The 27,042-nt window shown below is 47.2% G+C and overlaps 12 protein-coding genes across 12 annotated transcripts; 5 read left to right on the forward strand and 7 right to left on the reverse strand.

The window, feature by feature from the left end:
- Positions 1–422: 422 nt before the first annotated feature.
- Positions 423–3,202, forward strand: L199_005420 (uncharacterized protein; the record flags this gene model as incomplete). Its single annotated transcript, XM_064891131.1, has 14 exons — positions 423–483; positions 609–624; positions 689–777; positions 842–884; positions 935–1,518; positions 1,580–1,595; positions 1,723–1,819; positions 1,877–2,025; positions 2,092–2,189; positions 2,239–2,416; positions 2,479–2,593; positions 2,656–2,845; positions 2,905–3,063; positions 3,114–3,202. The coding sequence occupies 14 exons, from the start codon at positions 423–425 to the stop codon at positions 3,200–3,202; spliced, it is 1,884 nt and encodes a 627-aa protein (XP_064747203.1).
- A 315-nt stretch (positions 3,203–3,517) lies between these two features.
- Positions 3,518–4,593, forward strand: L199_005421 (uncharacterized protein; the record flags this gene model as incomplete). The annotated part of the gene is made up of 4 exons (XM_064891132.1): positions 3,518–3,910; positions 3,999–4,061; positions 4,128–4,437; positions 4,490–4,593. 4 exons carry the CDS (start codon positions 3,518–3,520, stop codon positions 4,591–4,593), a joined length of 870 nt encoding a protein of 289 aa, XP_064747204.1.
- A 1,690-nt stretch (positions 4,594–6,283) lies between these two features.
- On the reverse strand, positions 6,284–7,665 carry L199_005422 (uncharacterized protein; the record flags this gene model as incomplete). The annotated part of the gene is made up of 3 exons (XM_064891133.1): positions 6,284–7,235; positions 7,280–7,387; positions 7,436–7,665. 3 exons carry the CDS (start codon positions 7,663–7,665, stop codon positions 6,284–6,286), a joined length of 1,290 nt encoding a protein of 429 aa, XP_064747205.1.
- Positions 7,666–8,302: 637 nt separating this feature from the next.
- On the reverse strand, positions 8,303–10,064 carry L199_005423 (uncharacterized protein; the record flags this gene model as incomplete). The annotated part of the gene is made up of 7 exons (XM_064891134.1): positions 8,303–8,586; positions 8,650–8,955; positions 9,007–9,069; positions 9,125–9,300; positions 9,354–9,678; positions 9,743–9,852; positions 9,904–10,064. 7 exons carry the CDS (start codon positions 10,062–10,064, stop codon positions 8,303–8,305), a joined length of 1,425 nt encoding a protein of 474 aa, XP_064747206.1.
- A 345-nt stretch (positions 10,065–10,409) lies between these two features.
- L199_005424 (uncharacterized protein) lies at positions 10,410–11,501 on the forward strand (the record flags this gene model as incomplete). The annotated part of the gene is made up of 5 exons (XM_064891135.1): positions 10,410–10,428; positions 10,484–11,109; positions 11,174–11,191; positions 11,256–11,364; positions 11,419–11,501. 5 exons carry the CDS (start codon positions 10,410–10,412, stop codon positions 11,499–11,501), a joined length of 855 nt encoding a protein of 284 aa, XP_064747207.1.
- Positions 11,502–11,729: 228 nt separating this feature from the next.
- Positions 11,730–13,295, reverse strand: L199_005425 (uncharacterized protein; the record flags this gene model as incomplete). The annotated part of the gene is made up of 8 exons (XM_064891136.1): positions 11,730–11,881; positions 11,943–12,164; positions 12,218–12,397; positions 12,452–12,481; positions 12,534–12,574; positions 12,624–12,759; positions 12,984–13,140; positions 13,191–13,295. The coding sequence occupies 8 exons, from the start codon at positions 13,293–13,295 to the stop codon at positions 11,730–11,732; spliced, it is 1,023 nt and encodes a 340-aa protein (XP_064747208.1).
- Positions 13,296–13,890: 595 nt separating this feature from the next.
- On the forward strand, positions 13,891–16,073 carry L199_005426 (dihydroxy-acid dehydratase; the record flags this gene model as incomplete). Its single annotated transcript, XM_064891137.1, has 6 exons — positions 13,891–14,080; positions 14,160–14,451; positions 14,512–14,566; positions 14,622–14,764; positions 14,814–15,217; positions 15,283–16,073. The coding sequence occupies 6 exons, from the start codon at positions 13,891–13,893 to the stop codon at positions 16,071–16,073; spliced, it is 1,875 nt and encodes a 624-aa protein (XP_064747209.1).
- Positions 16,074–16,165: 92 nt separating this feature from the next.
- Positions 16,166–18,659, reverse strand: L199_005427 (uncharacterized protein; the record flags this gene model as incomplete). The annotated part of the gene is made up of 8 exons (XM_064891138.1): positions 16,166–16,494; positions 16,548–16,803; positions 16,854–17,061; positions 17,125–18,050; positions 18,122–18,218; positions 18,287–18,414; positions 18,473–18,591; positions 18,650–18,659. 8 exons carry the CDS (start codon positions 18,657–18,659, stop codon positions 16,166–16,168), a joined length of 2,073 nt encoding a protein of 690 aa, XP_064747210.1.
- A 358-nt stretch (positions 18,660–19,017) lies between these two features.
- On the reverse strand, positions 19,018–21,134 carry L199_005428 (uncharacterized protein; the record flags this gene model as incomplete). The annotated part of the gene is made up of 12 exons (XM_064891139.1): positions 19,018–19,054; positions 19,127–19,312; positions 19,377–19,487; positions 19,541–19,610; positions 19,667–19,739; positions 19,806–19,889; positions 19,957–20,403; positions 20,457–20,514; positions 20,568–20,628; positions 20,678–20,750; positions 20,822–20,879; positions 20,935–21,134. The coding sequence occupies 12 exons, from the start codon at positions 21,132–21,134 to the stop codon at positions 19,018–19,020; spliced, it is 1,458 nt and encodes a 485-aa protein (XP_064747211.1).
- A 728-nt stretch (positions 21,135–21,862) lies between these two features.
- L199_005429 (uncharacterized protein) lies at positions 21,863–22,602 on the reverse strand (the record flags this gene model as incomplete). The annotated part of the gene is made up of 3 exons (XM_064891140.1): positions 21,863–22,018; positions 22,085–22,305; positions 22,362–22,602. 3 exons carry the CDS (start codon positions 22,600–22,602, stop codon positions 21,863–21,865), a joined length of 618 nt encoding a protein of 205 aa, XP_064747212.1.
- Positions 22,603–23,389: 787 nt separating this feature from the next.
- L199_005430 (uncharacterized protein) lies at positions 23,390–24,346 on the forward strand (the record flags this gene model as incomplete). The annotated part of the gene is made up of 2 exons (XM_064891141.1): positions 23,390–23,711; positions 23,829–24,346. The coding sequence occupies 2 exons, from the start codon at positions 23,390–23,392 to the stop codon at positions 24,344–24,346; spliced, it is 840 nt and encodes a 279-aa protein (XP_064747213.1).
- Positions 24,347–24,668: 322 nt separating this feature from the next.
- On the reverse strand, positions 24,669–26,348 carry L199_005431 (uncharacterized protein; the record flags this gene model as incomplete). Its single annotated transcript, XM_064891142.1, has 6 exons — positions 24,669–24,824; positions 24,889–25,048; positions 25,107–25,649; positions 25,715–26,024; positions 26,088–26,256; positions 26,337–26,348. 6 exons carry the CDS (start codon positions 26,346–26,348, stop codon positions 24,669–24,671), a joined length of 1,350 nt encoding a protein of 449 aa, XP_064747214.1.
- Positions 26,349–27,042: the final 694 nt, after the last annotated feature.

Consider the following 27,042-nt stretch of genomic DNA (forward strand, 5'->3'; position numbering starts at 1 on the left):
GTATGAGTCGTTCATATACAAGAGAAATAGGAGCGGACTCTTACGAATGAACTGAGCGTGACCACAGAGAGATGCTTTGGCTCGAGACTGTTTAGCGTCAATGCAAGCAGGGATCGACATTTCAATCTCTTCGTAGTCGAAATGCCGATCCCAAAGTAAGAACTGATAAACAACCTGGATGGGGAAAAGGATAATGGAGCGCCGGCCCGATCCAGGCACCAGGATATGCACCTTGCATCTGCACATAATCGTAGACATACATCACTCATCATGTGATGAGATGTGAAGGAATGTTCACGTTGTTAATCCCCTTGTATAACCGATCGAGACAACCATAACGAAACCAAACATATCGAGACCCATTGTCATTGCTGTTGATCAATTGCGAATAATTCCTTAGTACCACACGGATAGCCTAGGACATGGAGGAGAGTTATAGGGAGATTAGGAGGTCCAAGGAGTTTGGAGTTCGGCGAGAAGGTCGTGAGTTTACAGCAGCTCTTTGTATCGTAACTCAATCATTGATCGATGAGAGCGTGCGGCAGCTGCCTGTGATGGTGAGTACGATATGCGACCGCCCCAGCTACTCTAGCTCACCATCTGCGCAGCATGTAAAGCGAGGAAGTACGTGTATGCAATCGCTTTTCCAGTCAATTGATGGTATGACCAGTTGACTTTACTTCACCAGATGCCGTTGTGATGCGACCCTTCCCACACGACCATTGTCTTCTATTGCAGCTCGACATTGCACTCAATGCAAGAACCTGAAAATAGAATGTAAGCTCTAGATTGAGCAAAGACACTCGGTTGGTATTCAAACTCTGATACCGTTTTTGGGCAGGTACTTTTAACTATCAAGCCAAGAGAAGAGGACCTGTACCTGGGTGAGTTTTGGACGACTTGTGCCCAAATTCATGTCTGATCAGGTCTCCAGCTTCCTCCGTTCACAAAGAGCCAAGGATAAAGTCCAGGCTGTGCGACAAAGCACCACTCGCACATCGCCTAGTGTCTCGAGTCAGAGCCCGCTTGCTGTCCCACCTCTTCAGCCTTCGTATATCGGGTCCGAAAAGTCTGAAAGCTCAGTACTTCCAACACCATCAGCCAGCTTCTCATCCAATACCGCAGTGACACCATCACTCGCTCATTCATCTCTCCATACCTCATTATCCAGCATGCCCGGTCCGTCTACATCCTTCGCATTGAACCCGTTGGATGCTGTATTGCCAAGGTCACTACGCTTTGAGATCGTTTCATTGTTCTTCAGATGTGTATATCCTCTCTTGCCAGTACCCCACAGGATAACATTTATGGAAGACATGCACAACAGACGAGAAGAAAGGAATGGTCAGGAGGAGTGGGTAACGATGGTCTTTTCGATACTGGCTTTCACTTTGGTGCAGATCCCACATCACATGGTTTCCATCACGAAAAATGAGATTCGCGATCTGGTGGAAAGATTATCGCGAAAGGTCAAGCTGAGTCTTATGGAAGATTACCACGCTGTATCTTTGGAGCGGCGTGAGTGCAAGTAAAAGTGTATGAAAGGAAATATCTCTGACTTGAGTATCTGCCTATATAGTGATCACCGTGTACTGGTAAGTGGAACGGTCCTTCAGCAAATAAGTAAGGATGCGGCTGACGGTACGATGAAAATACAGCATCGGGTTAGTACCCCCTAATCCCGCGCAAGTTTGTGAAACCCCTTATTGATATCGTCTACAGCACTGTTTTCAACAATCTAGGAAGACATATTCAATCAAGAGCACTGCACGGAAGCAATGTTGTTCACTGTTTACAGCTCGGCCTGAATGAAGAAAGCGTATGTCATATCACGATCAGGGTGCATGATCTGAGCTGACCTGGCACTATTTCTCAGACCTACACTTCCATGGATCCCATCAGCGCCGAAAGCCACCGTAGACTATTCTGGGCTGTATACTGTAGCGACAGATCCGCAGCTTGTTCTGAGAATGGGAATCTCTTGTTCAACGAAGATGAGATCAACGTCGCTTTGCCCAAGGACCTGTGAGCCATGAGTTCCTTAGGCATTTTCGGTAGACCTCTGCTGATGTAATCAACAACCGCAATCAGCGACGATGAATTCATCACCAGATACGGCCATCAGGAACCTCCTGCAGGTCATGCTTCGTTGATGCGAGGCTTTGTTGACTCATGTCGTCTGTTCAGCTGTAAGTGAATTTTTTTGACAAAAGAGTCTCGTGCTCATGAACTGCTCAGTCGGGGGAAACATGCTCTCTAAGCGAATGCACGATCGCTCTAGACCTCCCACTGGTAATGGTTTGAGAGGTCGTATCAATGAGCTGGATGAGCTACTGCAGAATATTGAGGATCTCTTGGTAGACTGTCAGCCTGAAATGAGACTCAGCTTCACAGATATGGGTAGCATGGCGACAGAGTGAGTCTTAGCTTTTCTCCCATACTACGGATGCTAACGCGCTCGACCCTCTAAAATTGCAGGATCGAAGGAGGACTTGTCGATGCTTTGCCCGATATGCTTGAGCAATTGATACCAGCAAGTCTTGCAGATAGCACTCCGTTTTTAGTCCACAGTGCACATGTTCGTGTAACTCAAGTAGGTGACACCTTTCGGTCGTTCGCATAGCAGTGTTGCTGATTTCTTCCACTGCTACCTAGCAATTGTTCCGGTTCCTCACCCTACAATATCGAGAAGATCTTTCACGAATTTTGTTTCACGAGCAACTACGATGTACGACCATCAGACAGATCATGGCCCCTTCCCCACCGAAGTCGGAGGAGCATAATAAAAGGAAGGTTTTGGAGGACTTACTCCAGATATTGCACGGAATACCGCTCGAAATTCACGGTACGTATACAGCGCAACTCCTACAAGTCAAACTGACCTAACAACCTTTTTTTCGCAAGCTATCAATTCTTTTCCGGGAATTAGCAAGATACGCTCTGTTTCTGCCTCGCTCCTAACAAGCTTTTCACCTACATCGCTGGCGACTCCAGGATCCCAGGCAAGTCCTCCTCAGATATCAGACGTAACCGCCCAGGACGAGAGGAGCATGGAATTGTTATGTGCGTGTCAGCGCCGTCTTGGCTGATTGTCACTGACTATGTGTTTTTAGGCGATTTCTTGCGTTTGATGGCGACGATAGAGAAAATGTACTCTTTGGTAGTGGCTGAGCCATCGACAGCTTCGATGGACGGCACTTGATGCATATGTATGTATATGTGAACTGGCAGAGATGTGGACGTACTTACGTTGGGCGCAACTTCACGTATCGTACCTATTAAGGCTATTTGAGGGTTTGCCTAGCACAGTTTCTCCACGTTGGATGTAGATCGGCGTGCATGCACTTTTCTGCAAAGGGTAATAACCGTCGTAACCCTAGATCTGCAAGATATCAGCCTCGGACGCCTGCCAAAATGACGTATCATGAGAAGACTAACATCTTGAACCCCCCTGTTACATTCGTCCCCTTGTACCTCTGATACTATAATATACATTGTATAATCCTTTATAGTAGTCATGTCCGCCCAGCTCAGCATTCTCGTCGTCGGAGCGACCGGCAAACAAGGTGGCCAAGCGGTTTCAACTCTTCTAGAGGAGAAGGCCAGCAATCTCTCCATCAAATTCTTAACTCGTAATTCGACATCAGAAAAGGCTCAACAACTTACAGATAAAGGTTTAGAGGCCGTCGAAGGTAGCTTGGAAGACAAGAACACACTGAAAACAGCTTTGACAGGTGTTCAGAGAGCATTCTTAGTCACAGATGCCGGAGCAGGTGAAGAAAAGGAAACGCAACAAGGAATCAATTTCATTGAAGCTGCCAAACTAGCTGGAGTTGAGCATCTAGTCTTCACGAGCGTAGCTTCTGCAGACGATGCAAATAATGTACCCCACTTCCGATCTAAGGCTAAGGTGAGTCCAGACTGCTCGTCACGGCCACATCACTTGGCCGACCGCTCTCCACACACGCAATCAGACTAGAACTTAGAGTGGTATACAGGTCGAGGAGGCTCTTAAGGCTTCCGGTCTACCATATACTATCCTTAGACCTGTCGCTTTCATGGTGAGTAGGTTTGTAATCTTTGATCATATACAAGCTTAACATCTAATCTCATCGACCACTATCCAGGATAATTTCCCTCCAACTGCAGGATTCGCACGTTTCATGGTAGTTGGGATGTTTTACGCTTCATTGAGATGGAAGAAGTGTCAGCTTATAGCTACGGAAGATATAGGAGTGTTTGCTGGTAAAGCCCTTCTCAACCCTGAGAGTGACAAGTTCAAGAACAGAGTCATCGAATTATCGGGTGGGAATTACGATCTCGAGGACGTGAGACAAGCGATATTCAAGACTCAAGGTTATCAACCCTGGCTCGCATCCTACACTCCGACTCCAATTCGGGCAATACTGCCTTATGACTTTAGACAGATGATGTATTGTGAGTGTTAATCCTCGACGATGGAGGATGCGGATACTGATGTCTGGTGCAGATCTCGAAGAGACCGGATATAGCAACGTGGATACTGTTGCACTTCGATCGATTCATCCTGGACTCATGAGTCTGGAAGATTGGTTTCGAAAGAATGGGAATTAAAAAAGCTTCTGCTCTGACGGATTAAGCATTCCGAGTTATCTGCAGCACCATTAAATCCTTCAATACATTAGGCGAATGAATATATATCAAATCACTGAGTTCAGCATGGAAGGCTGTCAACAGTGTTGTAGTGCTCAGTTGAAGCAGAGCAGACCACATCGTATCATTCTCTAGATCATGATCAGGCAGAAAATAACAAATCGAGACTTCCACATTACGCTCAGTTGCCTCAGCAGAAGTACTAGCTAAGCTCTAGACAGGTCCCAAGGTCTATGGCTCAGGCTCAGAGACTATTTCTCGTTCCTTCTCACGAGAACATGGTGACTTCAGACTGTTTAGGTTCAGTTCCTAAATTCTCAGATGTGCGCAAATAAGACATCAAATGAGTGTCGTGTACCGCTTTAGCGCTGAGACCTGCTAGATGCCGTCAGATCCCTTGACAGGAGTCATGATAAACTTTCATCTCAATCTTGATTCTGATGCTGGCCGGAGCCAGACGACATCCGGCGCCGATCGGACTCATGCGCATTATTGATCAAAGTCTCTTCTCGTTCGATCACCATAAGGAACTCATTGGCCGGCACCACAATTCCCTTCTTTGCAAACGATCAAGTGCTATCAGATTAGGCTTTACGCCATCCGTTCATCTGAAGACAATTGTGACATGTTGAACAAAGTCCATCTACTCTTACAATTTAATAAGTCGATTACACCGGTACCCACTCTATTGATCTTCAAGCAGACAACGCCATGAGCTTGCTCGCGGAGACAAGAGCTCTTCAAAACCACTTCAGCCCTTTGGACAACGCTGAGATCGCCTCATTCCAAAGGCCGTTCCCTAGTCACACGTATGAGAAATTGTCACTTGGAGAGGACGGGCGCAGTCTCACTCTGGCTGCTTACAATGAAGACCATGTCCTTGATTTAGCCGAACTTTCGCAGCAGAGTGTGACCTATCGGCAGATCTTGCAGCCTACGAAGGAGCCATGATCAGAGTATCGGAAGGGCGGTGTGAGAACTGTCCACCATAGGTCGTTTGCGTCTTCAGCTGGTGAATGAGCTGAAGTATGTGTTGCTTTATACCAGCTATAGCTCTGAGGTCAGGCCAGGGCTGATAATCCAAATATCATGCACGATAGTTCTACTCAAAAGAACCCATCAATAGTCCAAGGGGCTTGGTAAAGCCCGAGCGCAGCAGATAAGGAAGTTACTGAGGACGCATGCCCGCTCCAATGATCCAGAGAGTTCGCGAACACGAGACATCTCCGTTTATCTAATGGCATGCCCGGGTGGTAGAGCTGCTTGGTGTTTCTTGCAGTCTCCTCCGTTCAGTCATGGTTTGTCAGATGAATTGTCTCCGAATATTACGTCTGTGTATTCAATGCTTTATGAGGAGGCTATCACGTCTGAGCTGTGCATAGTCGATACCTCTGCGGGAGCTGAGAATTGAAACCTTTATGTGCTTTCCTTCTTCGGGCCCGTCATGAAGATGGGAAAGATCAAGCTGCAGTACAGATAGGACTTTCGCTTTGCGGTATGATGACGGCAAGTTGGAGACAGGGTGCGATGAGCTCAATCATCTCCAACTCACACCAGATTCCTGTCCGAGCCATAAAGCTGAGCGGGTTTCTATTACATGGTAACATACATGATCGATACGAATATGCGACTATCATCAACTTCTAACACCTCAGGGAGAGAACAGATCAACCGGCTCGTTATCTTGTTTCCATATACGCCCATCCTTCATGACAAACGACACCTTTCTCAATGCGCTGGGGTCTTCACGTGGATCCGTATCCAGCGCGATGATATCTGCCGCACAACCCTCCTCGAACCATCCGAATCGTCTTCCACATAGATCACCACCGCATGCTTCCCAACCTCCAACTGTACCAGCTTCTAGCGTGTCTTCTACTGATATTCCCGCTTCGATGAAGATCTCCATCTCTCTCGCATTCTCGCCGTGTGGAAAGGTACCTGTATCCCCTCCACATGCCAGTCGTACTCCTAGCTTGTGAGCGAGTTGAAGGTTTTCCACCACTTTACCGAATCGCTCTTGCAGTATCAATTCAAATATTGCCATGGTAGGAACGAAGATGACTCCTTTTTCCTTCATGAGCCGTAAACCTTCTTCACCAGCCCTCGAAGCATGTTCTATAGACAAGACACCAGCCCGTGCGGCAGCCAGAATACCCTCTTTAGAATCCGCATGAGCAACGGTTGGTGCCCTGGCCAGATTAGCTTCCGAGACTATCGCATCCATCTCTTCATCTTGAAACACGACTAAATCGGGATTAGGATCGACGGGTTGGAACTTCATCGAAGGGATGTATGGGTGTTGTTGCTTCGGGGGGAATCGCATGACTCGACGATAGTAATCTGCATAAAACTTGATGACATCTGCTCCATGGCCTATTCTCCTTCTTACGGCTTTCCTTAATTCATCTGGACCATCTGCGGAATCACATCCTGCGGGCATGCAGGTTCCACCGAGATGATTCTCTGTTCTTGGTTCATAAGCTGCGGTCGAAGCGATCACTCTTGTGGCGACAAATAGCCTGGGTCCCGGGGTTAAGCCACGGTTAATAGCGTCCCGTATATTCGCATCTGCTTCTTTCATCGACTCTGATCCCAGATCACTGTTGTTGGCATTAGCTAAGTACATGGATCATGATGTGCTCACCGATAAGTGGTGTATCCGGCCATTAATCCGAGTCTACAGTGGTTCACTGCACGAACTATCCTCTCCACAAAGCTCTCATCCCGCTTCTGAACGACCGAAGGTGCTTCGCTGTATCTTATCAGCTGTATGATTTGACCACTCAGTCACGACACTCACTCGTAAGCATGTAGGAAGATATGGGTATGTGCATCTACGAAGCCTGGACAGACCACCTTCCCTCTCAAGTCAACGTCGGGCGCCTGGATCGACTCCGGCAGGGCTTCCTTACGTTCGACCACCTTTGAGATAAGCCCTGTGTCACCATCAACGGTAATGGAGATATCCTTGACGAACTGTTTCTTCTTTGAGTCGAACAACAGGTCGGTGTGTACGGTGAAGACTTTCATGTTGGCAGGTGTACGCTTGCGAGACACATGCGGGGCGTCAACATCTTGCCGTCATTGTTAAAAGAGTGTGAAAGGAACGGCGAGTAGATAATGGGTGACTGGAGACTTGAGGTGTTAGAAAGAGGTTGAGCGCGCGGATATATGATGTCTTTACCTATACGCGCTCGGTCAGACAAATCTCATCGGTGGAGCATAGATGAATGAACAAAAGGAACGTTCTGAGCAAGGCACTAGTTCAGGTAGCCGGAGATTATTCCCTTGCAGCCCAGATGGGGCGACAAGAGCGCGGAACGAATTGTTCAGCCTTTTGTGACGTGACTGTCCGTATCTTGGCTCTCTACCACCCTCTTTGTAGCGATCTGGGGCACCTGATGAGGAGCTCCTTTGGCGCAACCCAAGTAGGCGAAGCTGATTGGATTAAGGATCGCGATGCGCAATCAACATCGAAGATACTCACCACTGTGCAGGATTGAGGCACTTGGCGTCTCTAATTTGCATGAACAGATTGCCTATAGTTTTCTTCTAAACAACTCTACATTCATACGTCAGACTTAAAGATCAGGGACGAGCCGACTCATAATCTACCCATACGCATAGACCTGAAAAACAACGATTCCAGACATCGACCATTCTGAATCTAATGTATAGCAGGGGGGACTGGCTCGACCGGAACGACTACTTCGTTGTAAGCACCCTTTTTGTCTTGTTTCCAGATCCATTGAAGCACATAGTACCCGCAGAACAGGCAAACGATAATGAACACCAAATTGATATAACCGATGTGGTGCAGAGGAACGTTGATAGAGTTGATGCCGAAAGCAATGGCAGCGGATCCTGATTCAGCTGATCGCAATGTAGCGATGATTCGTGTGGTTCTAGCTCCAGACGCTTCGCGAGGGAAGCAGTAGGTGGCCATGTAGTCTGTGAAGCTGATGTTAGTAGAGGGGTAGGATAATTTCTTTTTTGAGTGTGAGACTGACGTACAGAAGAAGCCATAACTTGTCCACGAAGCAGCGAAAGAGAAGAGATAAGGTACCCAAGCTGGTCCGAACCCAGGTGTACTCCAATCCCAAGTTGGGACGACAGCTTCTTTACTTTGTCTAACCTGCATCACCAAGAGCCAAATAGCTGATCCAAGCCCGAGGACCTGCAGAAGCCCCCATGTAAGGACGAGCTTGTATCTGATGGTCATTGACTTGATATCGAGGATCGAACCGACCAGAGCGAGCGTCAAAATAGTCAAGAGTGGGGTGATCAGAGAGGTCAGACCCCGAACACGAACAGAAAAATCTAATGAGAGTAAGCATTGTTTTGATAAGGCAGTAGAAGCGGGTTACTCACGAATGGCAAGGTATGTCGAGGTCCATGATGGTATGAACAACGATTGAGACCATAGGAAACAACCTAGATGATGGCCTGTCAGCTATGGCAAATCCTTTCTCTTACCGAGAGTACGCACAAGCGATGATTCGGGGATTTTTCAGCTCCACTATGGTCAACCACACCTCCTTGAAGAAAGGCTCGGCGGGAAATGCTGGTACTGGAAGTCGATCTTTTCTTTGTACTTGTTTAGGATTAGTCAAAAGAAGCGCGGCGAGAGGTGCAATCGCATTGAGGCCGACAAAGACAAGGAAGCTTGAAAAAGTCTTGATCAGTATGGCTGTTGGGTGCAAGAGCGATCAACTCACGTCTTAGGCTTCAGACCACCTGTCTCGTTCAAATCGATGTTCAAGCCAAGGTTGATAGCACCGCCGATGCATGTAGCGAGTTGGAAGAGAGATTGCCAAATGGCTAAATGTCTACCTTTGTACTCTGGCTCCGAATATAGTAAGGTGATGGCCGCTTCAGAAACCCAAAAGATACCACTGGTCGCTCCGCAAATAATTGCCCCAACGACCAGGAAAGGTTGATTGCCTGTTGCAGAGTTTTGATATAAAGCCGCGGCGTAGAAGACATAGCCTGCTGCTCCGAGTGAAAGACTGTATCTGGGACCGATCTTGGAAAGACATGCAGCTATGGAGTTGATTGTCATCAGCAAAGGATTGTCCGCTGGTCGGTCGTAGTTATCATGACTCACTCGCGCATAGCGCAGAGGGGACAATCAGAGCATAGGCCAAAGCGACACTCGCATTACCGATGTTGACATTTGCGAGACCACCAGCACCGACTGAAGCGAGTGACGAATATCTATGTTCAACATGTCAGCTATGCTATTTCTAATCTAGTTGTGTAACTCACGCTCCAGGCGCGAGAAAAGAGGTGATCCCAACGACTAAGACTTGAACGAGGGTACTTCTGAACCATTTGATCTTGTCTGTTGGTGCTTCAGAAGCGACGGCGAGCTCAGTGACGCCAGGGCCGTAATGTTTCTCTTCCTCAACTTGGTTTTCCTTAGACATGTCGTTCAGGGAGATTGTGCGATGAGAAGTTTGAGTGTGGGGGAAATGTTTATGCATGATGTTCCTCCTTTATTTATCCATTTTCGCACTACTCATCGGATCCACCCTAGTTCACGATTCCCTAGTGACAAGCCTTCGAGCGGTCTCGATAAGGTTAACAGCGCTTGCTTGGTGTTATACGCGCATCCGCGCTCCAGTCAGCATGTTAAGGATAAGCAGGATAAGGTTGCCAGTCTTGATTGTAGGCATGCTGTATCTCTTTATCTTCTGAATTCACGACCTGATACGAATATCATTTCACCGCCTTCGTATCATAAATCAATCTCACACACCCATCAAACAAGAATGTCTGGCCCGGAACCTAGTAAGTGATTCTGCCACTGCTGATGTTGAACTCTGTTGACACTGTATCGTGACAGCTCCTCTCTCAATCTTGATCACCCCAAAGCTGTTCTCCCTAAAGGGCAGAACCATCATTATCAGTGGTGGTGGACGGGGACTGGGGCTTTCAGTGGCCCGAGGAGTTCTGGAAGCTGGTGCGAATGTAGCTGCAGTCGATTTGCTACCTGTACCAACGGAACCGGAATGGTCCGAGTATCAGCAGATCGCCAAGGCGAATAATCTCACTCTATCCTATCACAATCTCGATATCAGCGACGCCAAAGCCGTTGAACAGGTGTTCGGGAAGATTTTTGAAGATGCCTTTCCGAGCGCTCCCGTTAAAGGCATGTTCCTGGCTGCTGGAGTCCCTTCAAGCTTGACGGTTTTGGATTCGAGCATCGAATATTGGCGAAAAGTCTTTGATGTCAATACCGCTGGGTCTTTCCTATGTTGTAAAGCTTTCGCCAAAGAGTGGTTGAGTCAAAACAAGACTAACGGAAACCCAGGAGTGAGCGGCGCAAGTATCGTCTTGACGGCTAGTGTTGCCGGTCACGTTGCAAATCGACAAATACCTTGTTCTGCTTATTCCGCCAGTAAAGCAGCTGTCATACACATGGCCAAGAGCTTTGCTGCTGAATGGGGGAAGCTTGGGATCAGAGTGAACGTGAGTCCACCGAATAGGGCTTCCACTGTTGTGACTGATGGCTGATCTTGCCGAATGCGTCCAGGCTGTGTCACCAGGATATGTGAGTATACTATTGTATATAACTACCGCTCCCTCCTCGAGATGATGGCTGACGCAGAATGCAGATCAAAACAGTGATGACTGCTGGCATTGTAGCTGCTCGTCCGGGGTACGAAGAAGATATGGTCAACTCGACGTTGTTGGGCCGAGCCAGTACAGGAGACGAATATAGAGGTGAGATGATAGTCTGCTGAATGAGCAAGCCAATTGATTCCACTTGTACAACAGGCCCGGCGGTGTTTTTGCTTTCAGATGCAAGCTCTTTTGTCATTGGTGCCGATATCAAAGTGGATGGTGGTCACGCGGCTTAGGCGACGGTTCGGGAATAGCTCAAAGCCGCGGATGGAGTAAGTCCCTCTTGGCGCCAACGGATCATCTCTGTAACAGTCACACAATCCATTTATGCAATCATTCGATCCGCAGGTCAGATGTATGGGAGAGAAGTATATCTCAAGCAATTGCACCTGCGGTCTATGAAGACATCGATACACTAATTGTTGAACAAACTACCAACCTAAGGGGCGAGCATAGCAGCAACGTTAATCCCAGGCCTCTTGTGGCCATTTTTGACCTTCTCTGGGTGCTCTGAACTCATCCACCAGATTGTCCGGCAATGGTTGCTCCTCGTTGTCAAGCCAGAGCCGTATGAGATGCCGTTGATTCTTGTCCGAGTCTTCTGATGCTGTCCGAGCTTTACATGAATCCTAGTCAGTTGGGACGCCTGGTACAAGTGGGTTTTTGTATCTGCTCACCATGATATACAGTCACGTTGTTAACGTATTCCAGATCACCTTTTTCCAAATCCAAATCGATACTGAATTTCTCCGCTGTGAAGTGAATAGCATCCAAGGCTAGATGTTTCTCCTTGGGTAAAGGCTCAACGTCTTCATCCGCCCCGTAGAAGCCGAAGTAAGGTCTTCGAGAGTAGACGGAGATCACTTGTTTGTCTCCAACGGGATGGATCAGACGTCTCTCTTATCAGTAATTATCAGCATAGGATCCAAGATATTGATCAGCAATGACTGACCTTCAGGATGATATTTGTTTTTCCAATCTGGTTTGGCAAGCTCTCTGACGATATCTCTTCTGTCCCTGGCAAATTCGTTGTAGGTCTGACCAACTGATGCCAATTGCGACAGCCCTCCAGTTTCTGCAACACCAAGGGTGAAAAGGGAGATAATACCGAGACTTCCGTCGTTATGGAATACTGCGACGATGCCAGTCAGTTTGGTGCCTACAAAGTTTCTGCAGTACAACATACCTTGGTTACCATTGGTCTGACCTTTTACCACTATCGAACACAATGAGCATGACACTTCACTTGTGATCCTCAATTAACTCACCAATAGGAGGCCTCTTATCCGCTTCGATATTGGTAATGTCTCTTCGTTGATCCGTCAGCGTAATTACATTTACAGGAGACAGGTACCCACCTGAGGTGTGTGATGTTGTCTCCAGATGGCGATGCAATCCTTCTCGGAGAAACATATGCTGAGATCCCAGCGAAGACTGAGATCTGTTTAGATCTTGTCCATGAATCCACTGGAAGGCCTCTCAGTACCCTGAAACCTAGACCATGGTTCAGTTCATGAGTTACTCCAGTCAGAACATCATGTAGATTTGTTTCGGTCGGAATCGGAAAGGTGGTCCTGTGGATCTCGTTGTTCGTGATGGACAACGATCGGAAATGATCGTATGCCTTATTGATGAGCTTGATATCGTCATCGGTGAACCGATAGAGCCATTTTTCCGCTGCACGTATAAGCTTTATGTCATTGCGGATCTCAACTCACGTTGGTTGATCAGCACCTTCCCGTCCCATACAGTGTTTGATACCACTTGATCAGGGTATCCTTCTGGTAAGGGGTCTTGGCTTGGCTTGACGTATTCTGCTTGGTTGGTGGTCCACCATTTCAGGTTTGGCTCGTAAGGGGTGTCAAAAATCCTCCTCTACCTTGAACGTTAACTGGGCAGATATGGACGATACACGAGCGACATACCTTCTTCTCCTCAGCATCATACACGTCATTGTGTATAGGCTTGATCTTCAAAGCCTGAAACGTATCGTGCAGGGCAGCTGGTGGGGTCGCAACGATTGCAGTCATGATGGATTGTTCGTTATGGACAACGGCAAAGCGTGCATATCTGAATACCTCTTCCTACTTCAGCTGGATCCTTATATATGCTATGGAATACTTTGTTATACCTGTGTGAATATCATTTACATTCTGCTGACGCAATCTGCTCACGCCATCGAGCGACATCGAGAACAACACAGCATCACTCTGACTCACGGCTTTGGCCGAGATGACAAGACACAAGACATTCACACTTCGAGCTCTCACGTGAATTCCATGCATACATATGATTTAAGCTCTTCATCCTTTCCTTCGGGATGTCGGTATCTGCTAAGTTATACAAGCTTAGGGTAACGAGTGCTCAAGTATGAGTACGGTTAGCTTAGGCAGGCCAGGAGAGGGCGTCGCGTTCGGGGTAACTGGGGAAATACCAAGATATCGGTCCGAGGTGTACCGAAGCGTGAGATCGCGAACCAACCGTAACCTGCTTGATTCAGTTCCTTCTTGCGAAATAGTGAAAGGTATCATATGATATATATGTGTATGAGCAGTCGTACACATAAGTTACCCCTCGCCTGTGTATACCTCATATAGATGTATATCATCTTGTTAACATTATAATATGTCACAACCTTGCGAAGGCTGCACCTGCGGCAGGGCTCAAGAAGCTTTAGCCGCTACCTCTGGTTCTGGTCCTCGACAACTTCGTTCTTTCACTTCCCCTGCAGAGGCCGACCCTAATGCTACCGAGGGTATAGAGCCAGCTGTGCCTCTGAGGTCGAAGAAATGGTTCAATGATCCTACGGATCTTGGTGAGTGCTTTACAATGAGTGTCATCGCTGATATCAATAGGAATGTCCGCTTTGTATACCGAAAGATATCTCAATCAAGGTTTAACGGTACCCGAGCTGTCACCAAAGAACAGACCTATCATCGGTATAGCACAGACAGGATCGGACTTATCACCTTGTAACAAATATCACGTAGAACTTGCCAAAAGAGTCAGAGATGGTATTATCGCTGCGGGTGGTACACCCTTAGAATTCCCTTGTCATCCTATTCAAGAAACTGGTAAAAGACCTACAGCAAGTCTCGATCGAAATTTGTCGTACCTATCGTTAGTAGAAGTACTGTTCGGATACCCTTTGGATGGTGTGGTGCTCTTGACAGGATGTGATAAAACGTGAGTCATAAGTCATACCGCTGCGACATTATGGGAAGGCGGCTGACGATTCTCCTATAGTACCCCAGCTTTACTCATGGCTGCCGCTACCGTTAACATTCCCGCCATTGCTATGGTAGGTTTACATACTTCAGAAATTAGAGTTCTGAGCTGACCTGTTTCACTTTCAGAATGTCGGCCCAATGTTGAATGGATACAGTGGTCAGAAGTTGATAGGATCCGGAGGAGTTGTATGGGAGAGCAGAGCCCAATTAGCTGCTGGGGAGATCACCGAAGCAGAATTCCTGCATCACGTAGCATTGTCGGCTCCTAGGTGAGTACATCCGCTGTATGTTATGGACGTTGCTGATATGTATATACAGTGCGGGACACTGCAACACGATTGGTACTGCGTCTACCATGAACGCAATGGCCGAAGCTTTGGGTATGGCTTTACCAGGAAGTGCATCCATTCCAGCGGTATACAGAGAAAGAGGTGCCTGTGCCTATGCGACTGGTCTCCGAATCGTTCAGCTGGTCCGAGAAGATGTCAAACCTTCGGATATCATGACAAAAGAGGCTTTCGAAAATGCGATCGCCTGTTGTGCTGCTATTGGAGGTTCAACCAATGCCCCTATCCACTTGAATGCCATAGCTAAACACGTGGGGGTACAGTTGGATTGTGATGACTGGGAAAGAGTAGGGTACAAATTACCTTTGATTTTGAATGTACAACCTGCCGGACAATGGCTGTGCGAGGAATATCATAGAGCTGGTGGTTTACCAGGTGAGTGGAACATCGACCCTCGACCCCATTCGGACAAATTCACTCATAGTCCCATGTCTATCTAGCCATCGTGGCCGAACTGCTCGAGCATGACGCACTGCCCCATCCCTCCGCTCTTACAGTGTCTGGTAAATCCATCGGCGACAATTGCCGAGGTGATTTATCCCAAGATCGACGAGTGATCGTACCGTTCGACAAGCCCCTGATGGCAGAAGCTGGATTTTTACATCTCAAAGGAAGCTTGTTCAACAGTGGTATCATGAAGACTTCCGTTATCTCCAAGGCATTCCGAGAGCAGTACTTATCTAACCCCAATGATCCGATGGCTTTCGAAGGTCCGGTAGCTGTATTTGACGGACCAGAAGATTACCATCACCGGATTGAAAAATCACCCAATATCGGTCCAGGTACAATCCTTATCATGAGAGGAGCAGGTCCGGTAGGGTACCCTGGAGCGGCCGAAGTGGTCAATATGATTCCACCAGGTGAATTGATCAAGAAAGGAATAGAATTACCTTGTATCGGTGACGGTCGACAGAGCGGTACGAGTGGAAGTCCATCTATCCTGAATGCTAGTCCCGAAGCAGCTACTGGTGGTATGTTAGGCTACCTGAAAGATGGCGATAGAGTCAGAATTGATCTACTCAAGCGGACTGCGGATGTTCTGCTGAGCGAGGCTGAGATCGAAGAGAGAAAGAAAGAAGTGGGCTCATACCAGTTCCCCAAGAGTCAAACACCTTGGCAAGAGATCTATAGAGGATCAGTATCGGAGTTGAGTGAAGGTATGGTAATCAAGAGCGCAGTCAAGTATCAACGTCTGGCTCAAACCCAAGGTATCCCAAGACAGAATCATTAGGGAAGATGATATTCAATCAGTAATGTTATATGTGGAGATGTATCAAATATCGCGAGATACATCATTGCATGCAACGTGATATATTACAAAGTCTAGATTAGTAACAAACCTCCTTCGTACAGCTCAAACATGACCTTCCTCCAATGGGTCTCGGACTGCTCACTTGTTGCTTCTGCTCTTCTCCTCCACACTTCTTCCATCAATCTGAGTGCACTCCGAGTATTGCCGAAAGATGTACCATCATCACCTAATTTAGCGAACCGATGTCTAAATACTCTTTGTAATGCTGGTCGTTCCGCATGACACCCCGCGATGACGATGGGGAAAATCATGAGTTTGTCGGTCGCTCCCTGAGGATCATACTTGTCCAATGCGAGCAGAGCATCTGCTGTATCTTGGACAGCAGTCGCAACATCGGGTACTAATCTGAAGTATGAGCAAAGATATACGACGTGAAGCTTCACTTCCACTCACCATTTGGATAACATCCGTCCAACACAGTAGCCAAGAGCACCCTTACACCATGATGGAAAACATTGCTCATCGCCATCCTCTGAACTGTTGATGTATCATCCGGCTGGAACAGGTGCTCTTCTCGCCATTTTCGCTCTAGGAGCAATCTTTCTATAGAGTCTGCTCGTTCAACGAGGGTGCGATGTGATAGAGTTCCCGACCGAATAGCTTTGTCCTTCCATTCAGATAGTGCGACTGTTTCCGCTAAAGCCAGACGCTGTGGACGAAAGTCATTAGCATGGATGGCGGTCGGGGTGGTTTACTCACTGTAGTATTGTCACATCCCATGACAGTCTCGCGTAGCAGCTTGGACACGTTACCTTGCTTCTGATATCGATCGAACAGGAATAAGCGGTATATGGGTAGGTGTTGGGACGCCTTATTTTGCGTGACGGACATGAGGATGTCCACCCACATCAGAGGACTGATCAGATGGCCCAAACGATCCATCAAGGGAGAGATATCGGCTTGAGGTCTGAGCGGGAGGTGTTCCATCAGTTGCCAGAGCCAAGCGAGCGAGAGAAGTCCGCCGACTCACTTGGAAGAAGAAAAGCCCGATCCAATTCCTGCTATTCCATTCAAAACCGCAGCAAGACACCTCCTGCAAAGCTCAGCAGTTTCCACCCAGTCCTTGTTTTCTCCCCCATCAAAGAGGTTGAAACTGTTTGCTGATAATGCAGCTAAGATGGAATCATCCGAGCCTAATTCGGAAGAGGGTACCGATTTTAGTTCCTTGATAGTCGCTTGGATGGTGGTTCGAGCAAATACATCGTCTGGATTAGGAAGCGGATGTGAGTTCACACTATCTGAACCGACGAAGTCCTCTAGAAGAACCGGTTGACGACGTTTCTTGGTTGCAATGTGTAGGGCGGCGATCGCTGAAAGAGCCTGAAGCACTCTGGGGTTCTGTAAAGCGAGAGGAGCGACGAGGTCGGATATGGGTTGATTGTCGAAGCGAAATTGCAGAGGAAGGATGACGGTGAGGTAGTGGTGGAAGTAACGCATATCCTCTAGGTTCTCTCTCGACTCTAGAGCACTGGGGTAAGGGAACCATAAGGTGTTTGGTAGTTGGGGGTACAACGGGAAGTAAGGGTCATCGGTGGTTGGTTTGGTTGGTGGGATGAGGCCCAGTAGATTAAGGATATCCGGGTCGATAAGAGGAGATGAAGCAGCTGATTGAGGGATGTATGGTTCTGAAAGCAGATCTGGAGGATTGGCTTGTGAATGCGAGTGAGGGTAAGAAGAGGATGCGGTGGGTGTCGAGTTCGGTTGCTGTGAGTTGAACAGATTCCTGCTTGTTCCACCGCTATATCCATAACCACCGCCAACGTATGATCCACCTTGTGATGGTATCGACACGGCAGTAGGTACAGTCAAATCATTCGTTGAGTGTAAGGATGGCTTAGTCGTTGATATTACTGGTTTATCTACCAAGATCTCCTCCTGATCTTCAGGACTGTACACCTATAGATGGGGTAGAACGAGATAAACCCACCATTCCACTTACTTCCGTCGTAAAAGCTACAAACACTCACGCTATGCCCATCACCGTCCCCACCAGATACTGAAGCTGCTCTCGCTGCCCAGTGGTCTCTCATCTTAGCTGCTCTTGTCTCGTGAACAGTGTGTTTGCTGAAGTAAGGAAGGATGAGCAGTATCAGCCAAATCAGACCCGTTTGTCGACAATGAACTTTACTTACATCTGAGCAGTCATATCCTTCACCTTGTCCTTCTTGTTCATCCATCCTGGCCTCTTGGTATCATACCCCATACAGTCTAATCCCAGCCGAAGACAAGCTCCACAAGCTGGTTTACCCTCGTCGCATTTCTAACGAAGGGTATGAGATTAGCATTATTCTGAGTGTGCAGTACTATAGAACGCTTACCTTTTTCCTCAATCTACACGTCAAGCATCCAGTCTTCCTCCTCTGATTCTTTCCATTGCGTGGGGTCTCACTGGGACTCGGTGAAGGTGGTGGGGCGTATGAAGACGTCGACGAGGATGCTATTGATTGGGATTGAGCGTCAAAGGTAGTAGAAACCTGTTGAGCCAGGTCCTGCACCAAAATCCATATTTACAATAAGCACGGGGCGGATCCAATGAGTAAAATTATGGCCGAGTCTGTTAGGATGGTGTTTACGCAGAAAAGTAGCAATGATGGATGACAAGGAAAGACGGATGATAACACATCATCAATGTGAACGGAAGAAGGTGTGGTTTTTACCGATTTTGGATTTATCAGATAAAGAAAAAAATTACTCCTAAGAGGCATTTTGGTACAAGTGTGTATACATCCCATAAATCATGAAAGACATCTCGCATGCAGCGATAGGGTAACAAGAGCCAACGAGACCACTGGGACAAAGTGATACAAGAACAACACTGAAACATGACATGCATATACGGTGGATCATTTCAGGAGTCACAGCATTACGAGGATCCACTATTATCCGCACAACTGAACGGTCTATGTGCAATAAGTCTATGATTAGCTTGATGCAATAATCAACGATGTAAATTAGCAAACATGCCCACTCACTGTGACAATGTTCCATCCTGGAAATCCTTGTGTATAGTCACCACAGCAGCGTATGTACCAGAGACCAAGATGAACCAACCGATAAAATGGAAGATTACGTTCATAGCCATCATGGTGTACCACTTCTTTGATCCTCGATTGGGTGCTCGCCAGTGATCCCACACCCACATGTAGGTCTCTGTTTGTCTGTGATTATTCATTGTCAATCGCTAGTAACCCAAACAGTACATGTCGTGGTGAAGATACTCACATGCAGATGAGTGTACCTAACAACGCTCCGATCAGACTGATGAGATCGTTGAAGAATGGGATAGCTTCGGCAATGACAAACGCAAGGATAGAAGTGATAGATATACATCCACTGAAGACAGGGTCAGTAACCAACTTGAGAGTATATCGTCATGTATAACTCACTACCACACAGCATAATGGGTGGGTGTATTCTTAGATAGATGAGCAGATTTCCGTAGGATACGGACAAAGACTGTCCCAGTAGGTAGATCAGCCAAGTTTGCCAAGCCAGCAATATCCGAGACTCACCATATTTGGCAGCGGTATGGACCAAAATCAACCCCCCAGCAGCTAGACCAGGTAACGCAAGACCATAACAGACCTAGACCATCCAGTCAACCTTCGGTACCAGACCACATGGGCAAGATTGGATTATTGGAATACTCACCTTCTTGATATTATGACCAGCTGTTCCGAGAGCAGGTGAAGCGATGTACTGTCCAGCATAATGGTATACAACAGCAGCGACGATCTGGAAGCAGAATATTTAGCAAATACTCGTTACTGCTTTACGTGTACATAGGACCTGGCCTACTCACGAGATACACGGTCGTCATCAATGTCTGACCCACGATGACACTCTTTGTGAAATCTTTCGGTTCCCTCATTTCTCCTACAATGCTAAAATAGTTCGGTGTACCAGCATAAGAGAAGATGATGATGCAGACAGCATTGATCGCATCGATGAAAGAAGGGTTTGCCGCTATCTTCGTGTCGATCGACCAATCATCACCTGCAGGTGCTAGACTGGGTTTGTCGGATACACCCAGTGAGATCATGAGTGTAATGACAGAAGACATGATACTGGCTAGACCCAACCATCCGAGCCAGGAGATACGAGAGAGAGTCTGGATGGAAGCAAGAGCACCGATGATGACCATAGCGACGATTGCCCAAACCACAGTACAGGTGGCGTGCTCGGTGATGGTGTTGAATGCGACAGACATGGATAGGAAACTGGCTCCAGTGACAGCGACTATTTGAAGCTAGATGGAGCATGAGCAAAGGACGTATCGTGAAAACAAATATGATTACTCACCCAGAACGCAAATCCTAAAATCTCCCTTCCCCAGAACCCGAACAACATGTAGCCGACACTAAGAGAGCTAAGTCAGAATTTACGAGCTGCGAACGAGATGAATACACTTACTCTGCTACGGTATAGACCTCGGGATGGTTGAGCTTGAAAGTGCCGACAACATAATCGGACCCTGCGAAGTTGACTTAGTGATTGTACAACCCCAGTGAAATATGACTCACATCCAACTATCAATGCTATGGCCACGATGACTATTATTCCTGGTACCAATCCTAATATGTTGAAGGCCGTTGGCTGAAAAAAGCAAATTGTGATTAGAGATCTATTTCAAGTCTGGGAAGTGCAAAGAAGTAATTTCCACTCACCAGCCCTAAGATACCCAGCCCGACTTGGGTTTTCAGCTGTAGGACAGTCGCTTTGATCCTGTACGATTTCAGCGTTAGTAAGGTACGACAATATCCACCCAGTATCGACTTACCAAGATAACGATCTATAGTTTGGCCCATCACCCTCTATCGTGCCCCATACAGCATCTACCAATGCCCCTTGTCCCTGCTCCGGATCCAGCTGTGGTTTAGCAACTTCGGGATCCGACACCTTCCCTGCCTCCGCACGATCTGCAAGGGCATAAGAATACCTATCTGTCTCGGTCGTACTGACACTTCTGCCGTTGTCCATGATTATCTTATCTTGCAGGGATGTTGAAATGGTGACACAAGATGTATTGGAGCTGTCGGTCGGACCATGAAAGATAATTTCGATCCTCTCATCATATTTCCACGGACCTTGACATTCTGTGTTCATCTCTAGTCGAAATTCCAACCGGTGGATCTCGCTTGCGAACGAGTAGACCATGCAACATTTGGGGCCACTCGTAGGAGACGGTAGAGCACATGGCGAAGGTTTGTGACGTGACTGAGAGATGAGAGAAGGAGCAGAGGAAGAAGAAGAGCATATGTATTCGTCCTAAACGAGATCAAATTTCCCCTTAGTTGGACACGAAGATTTAAGCGAAGACAGCTACCACGTCCAGGCCACGTGAGTCCACTCAGTATACTCGCAAACAGCTACACTGAATGAACATATGCATGCATTTTGGGTCAAGACCAGGATTAGTAGCCTGGATTGCTGTTATGCACTTGGTTTGAGGGCTGATGAGCATGTCACAGAGCGGAGTGCAAGCCGGATCGTTCGAGTCAGATGGCCAAGAATTTGCTTTCCACATCAAGCCAGATATCGGATACATAACTTTATAGGAGACAGAAACCGGGAGTCACGGATACAAGAGATACCTACGTGTACGGCTGTCAAACAAACAATGTCCTGTCCATCAAAAAGATGGTTTGATATTGCCTTTACATTCCACTATCAGTGTCTACCTTTCATCTTTCCCAATTCAAAACCCCTCAAGGGAAGACAGGGGGCAGAGCGACTTTCTCTCCGTAATAAGTTCTAAAGCAATCTTGTCTGGCTAAGGCTGTTCTCAAGTCGAATGCGATCGATCCACAAAGGATGTAACTGTACTGTAGCCAGTCGTAATCACCGGGAGTCACAGTGAGTTTCTGCCAGATTAAGGCGTGCATCAGTATCTTCCGGAAACCTTGAGGTAAGGTCAAAGCTCAACTTACAACTCTTTGTTGTTCGTGTGCTTCGAAATCAACCAAACCAGACGTCTCGGCGATAAAAGTACCATTCCCTTTATCACCATTATCGAAATAACCATACCATGTTGCTTCCTCAAAAACGATAGAGGTATCGTAGTATGGGACGAATTTGTTGGTGATCACACCTTTGGTGATATGGCCGTTGAAAGCTGGACCCTCGAGTGTACCACCGACAAAACTGTTGACTGAGTTCTATGATCAGCGGAATGGTATTTGACAGGATAGAACGATAAGGACTCACTGTTCTCGGTGATCCCTGTTTGGTAGATTATAGGAGATGGTTGACCGAACGCATAAGTGATCGTGAAGAGATAATCGAAATTGTAGCTGTAAGATGGGTATGATTTGCCTTTACCGTCCTTGTTATCCTGATCATCCCTTCTGTTGTTTGAGGTAGCACCGCTACCTTTTGCCGAGATCACCGGGATGAGTGTTGTCAAAGCTGTTGCCAGAGCGAGGATTGAGGGTGATTTGAAAAGCATCTTGGTGATTAGTAGCTTAGTGTCGGATCAAGTTTAGTAAATTTGTAAGAAGGAAGAACGCACAGAGAGTGATTGAAGGTAAGGGGGAAGAGAAGACGATTAAAGCGCTTTTTGTACCCCCATTCTTTTCACCGGATTTTAGTGAATTTTCGTATCAGCTCCTCCCCACGACACTCTTCAGTTTTACCGTACGGTGCCTCGCCAAGAAATGCGGGTTGGACGGTAAGTACAGAACATCATCGCCTCTTGGGCGAATAGATAAATAGATAGATAAGCAGTCGTCACGTAGAGGAACCCGTACAAGACTTTCTGGCTTGATCAACCCATAATCCGAAGATGTCTTTTCGTGGGAAGTTGTTATGCAATCGACCTATCATCGGGACACCAGATACTTCAATCACTGTTAGTCATGCTCTGTCATATGTCTCAGATTCTTGCTTAGAGGTGTGTGGAGATATCGGATCATGGTCTTCTTTGAAGTACAAGTGATATCCTAACAGCCAAGCATAGGGATTTTGCTGCTGTTTCTCTGACTCTTCGGGAGTACAAGAAGACACCCCCTTCAGTGCTTGCGACCGTATTCCGTCATCTCGTGACGTGACTGTCTATCCAAACATCCTCCACCTCCCAACCCTCCACCCCGGAGCTCGGTGATCTGCATTAATGTTGATGGTCGTTGTGTGGTGACTACCCATCAATCGGAAAGGAGGTCGATCATGTTCCCACATATAAAGGTACAATCTTGCTTTCTGACATCCCGTCCAAGTACAATTCATCCATTTCCAAGATGACGACAAAGAGCTCCACTGTCATTCTGATAACAGGTGCGAATACAGGTATAGGCTATGCTACGGCCCAGGCACTCCTCACCTCACCAAGCCCATCGCCAAGTAATTCAATGACTATCATCATCACTTCCCGTACTCTTGACAAGGCGGTGCAAGCATCACGGGATTTACAAACAAATCAAGCTCTCTCAGAGGCTTTCGAGTCGGGATGTAGAGTTGTACCCAGGCAGCTGGACATCGATGATGAAGAGAGTGTGAAAGCATTACATAAGGAAGTCGCGGAGAAATATGGGAAATTAGATGTGTTGGTCAACAATGCCGGTGGGTTGCTATCTCCCACCATCCCATCTTCCCTGGTCATCTGAGCGCTGTACAAACCGGATGTACTAGCAAATTTAGTAAGGAGACTGACGGTGGTATGTCTGTCGTCATGTCTAGGTGCACATTACGATTTCCAAGTGGCGTCCGGCAAGATGTCCACCCGCGATGCGTTCCTCAAATCATTCACTACCAACGTCGTATCGACCCATTTATTCACCGAGACATTCGTCGACCTACTACTTGCTTCTTCCACACCTCGATTGCTCTTCCTATCTAGTGGGATCTCATCCTTGGGTGACCATTCCAACCCACATGTCCCTGTTAATTTCTCACCTCCAGCCGGATGGCCTAAACAACCGATATTCCAAGTCCCTACCTATCGGACGAGCAAGACAGCGATGAACATGATGATTCTGGAATGGTGCAGGACACTAAAGAATGATACTGTCAAGATACATATACTTGACCCAGGGTTTTTGAGTACTACCCTCGGTGGAGCTCAACCTGAAGTGTTGAAAGAGAAAGGAGCGAAGGATCCGATTGAAGGTGGAAAATTTATAAGGAGTGTGATCGAAGGTAAGAGAGATGATGATCAGGGGAAGTTGATTGGGGTAGATGGTATTGTACCTTGGTAGCACATCAATTGGGATATACCAATCATATAGTGGTATAAACCCATGTGTCGAGACCATCCTATGTATGAACTAAGTATCTGTCAACATTCGAACGATGGACACACCATGTGAGTTAGGAATAATATGCATAGTCATTATAGAAACGTTCGACGATTCTATAGCACCAAAGTCAAAGTATATGGGGAAATCTGGGAGGAATCGGGGTTTCGGAAAATATAGAACCAGGTGAACTTAAAAAAGGTAAATATCTGAATGTTCTTTTTATGCCCTCGTGACCAGCTGGTAGTCATCCGGTATTTCGACTAGAAAGGTATAGACGAGCTTAGAAAAGTCTTCGTTTGGCATATCGGTTCATTACGACAGCTCGTTTAGCAGAAGCACCGGAAGATTGACAGGTGGTAGCTTGAGTATCACAGGAGGCCAAGGCGTTGGAAACCTCGGAGTTGGCGAGGCTGTTAGCCCATCTCTTGCATCGGTTCTACAAACAATAAGCAATTTCAGCGAACGAAGCCTTGTCAAATAATAAAAGACCGGAAACTCACCATTTGCTCCATACAGGCGGCGTTGACAGCCGATTGTTCGTCAAAGTAAGATCCCCCAAGGGTCTCGTATCGGTTACCGTTCTGAGTGACGGGAGGAACGGGTCCACCCATCTCGGCGTTGCCGGGAGTACCGGAGGTAGGAGCAGATGAAGGAGCAGCACTAGGGGTAAAGGGTATCAGCATAAAGATCGATATAGCATTGACCAGTAAAGACTTACGAGGTGGTAGAGGCAGCAGCAGATGACTCAGCGACAGAGGTAGAGGGTGCTGGCTCGGATGAAACTTCAGTGTCGGACGGTCCAGCAGCGGAAGTGGATGAGGTGGCAGGTTCAGAGGCAACATCGGAGGTAGCGGGAGCTTCGGTCTCAACGGGAGCAGAAGCGGAATCGGAATTGGTAGCAGAGGCGGCATCGGAGGTTTCAGCAGGTGCAGAAGTCTCAGCAGGAGCGGAGGTCGAAGCAGCAGCAGAAGTTGAAGCGGCAGTGGATGATGATGCAGCAGCTGAGGTGGCAGGAGGGGTAGTACCTGAACCACCACCGCTGTAGACAGCAGGACCAGGTGGAACGAAAGCGGATTGATCACCACCGTAGAGGGACCAGGTCTTGAACTCATCGCTGATATCGTAGGCTTCTGGGAAGGTAACGGTATCGGCTGGGACGGCTGATCCGGAAGAGATCAAGTTGGCTTGGAAACAGACCGGGTAGACTTGAGGTGCACCAGTGGTGTGCATAGCCAAGATGTCGTGTCGTACCAAGTAAGGACTATTCAGAGATGAACAATTTGTCAGTGTGGCAAATATATCATGTCAAAGAAAGAATGCACTCACCCAGCAGCGAGATCAGAAGGAATGGTGAAAGTCCATTCCAAAGTCGAGACGATGGTGTCCGAAGGCCATTTGGTACCGTCGAAGGAATCTTCTTGGATCTTGAACCATTGAAGAGAAGCGGCATCGACACCATCACATCCAGAAGAAGGACAGGGAGCCATGTATTCGGTGACAGGACCTTTGTGGGAGTCCGGCCAAGTATTCCAGTGGGCGGTAACGGAATCACCGGCATTGACATCCCAGGTCTCTAAACCTGAACCAGCAGAGAGACCACCACATGCGACGATGGGGCTGGTGTAGTCAGCGAACCCTATCGTTCATACAGTTAGCATAAAGGTCAAAGCTAGAGGATATTGAGTGAGACTGTACTCACCTTGATCAGAGTTGTCGGTAGGTCTTTCAGCAGTAGCACCATATTCGGGAGGATTGGAAGGGTTGAAACCAGGCTTGGTCTCACCACCGACGGTCCAACTGGAGACGTGACCGTGAGCGTTAACCACGGAAGCACCGACGAGGAAAGTTAAAAGTGAGAAAGCTTGAGTCTGCGGAGGGAAGGTCAAGTCAGTATACTTCCAACTGGGGCTTAAGTCGCACGATGATTGAAGGTAAAGTACAAACTTACTTTAGACATCATCTTGATCCGATCCCTTGATAAAAAGATGATAGTAGAAGTGTAACGAGTTGAATCGAGTGGATAAGATCAAAAGTTGGCTTGTAATGAAAGAATGAAAGTGAGATAAGGATAGTGTTGTGAAATCAATTCACTATTGACTATTTGGCTAGTGAGAAGAGTGAAGAATCGGTTTGAGATGAGGGAAGAAGAAAAGAAAAGAGAAAATGTCTCGTTCAGAGATAGTGGTATATATACCTTTTTGGCCTCATCTTCTCCATCCTGGAAATGACTCATCCCGAGAACAAAAGCATATGTCATCGAAGAAGATGATATGTATCAGATAATTGATCCAAGCGGGATTGATTGATTATTCCTTTCAATCTTCGATGTTTTCCTTACCTAAACTTGGCATGCACAAGGCACTGTGGAATTGTTGAGTGTTTCAACATTGTTCGAAGTTCACTCTTCGATAGATTCCTTTCATTCTGGCCCCATCCATCGTTTTCGGTTGATTGATATGTAGATAGATCACACTTTTCTTGTACCAGTCACTCTACCCTCGTTCCTGCGCTGATGCAATCGAAGTGTCATCCCGATGAGATATGATTGATGTCACTCAAAGGTATCTTCCATGACTTTGAACAATAAGGTTGATCGATGGATTGTCTATATCCCCTTGTTCTGGGAATGGGTTACCATGGTATTCAAAGTGCAA

This window comes from Kwoniella botswanensis, chromosome 1 (genome assembly GCF_036426115.1).
Source record: "Kwoniella botswanensis chromosome 1, complete sequence".
In the NCBI taxonomy this organism is placed as follows: domain Eukaryota; kingdom Fungi; phylum Basidiomycota; class Tremellomycetes; order Tremellales; family Cryptococcaceae; genus Kwoniella; species Kwoniella botswanensis.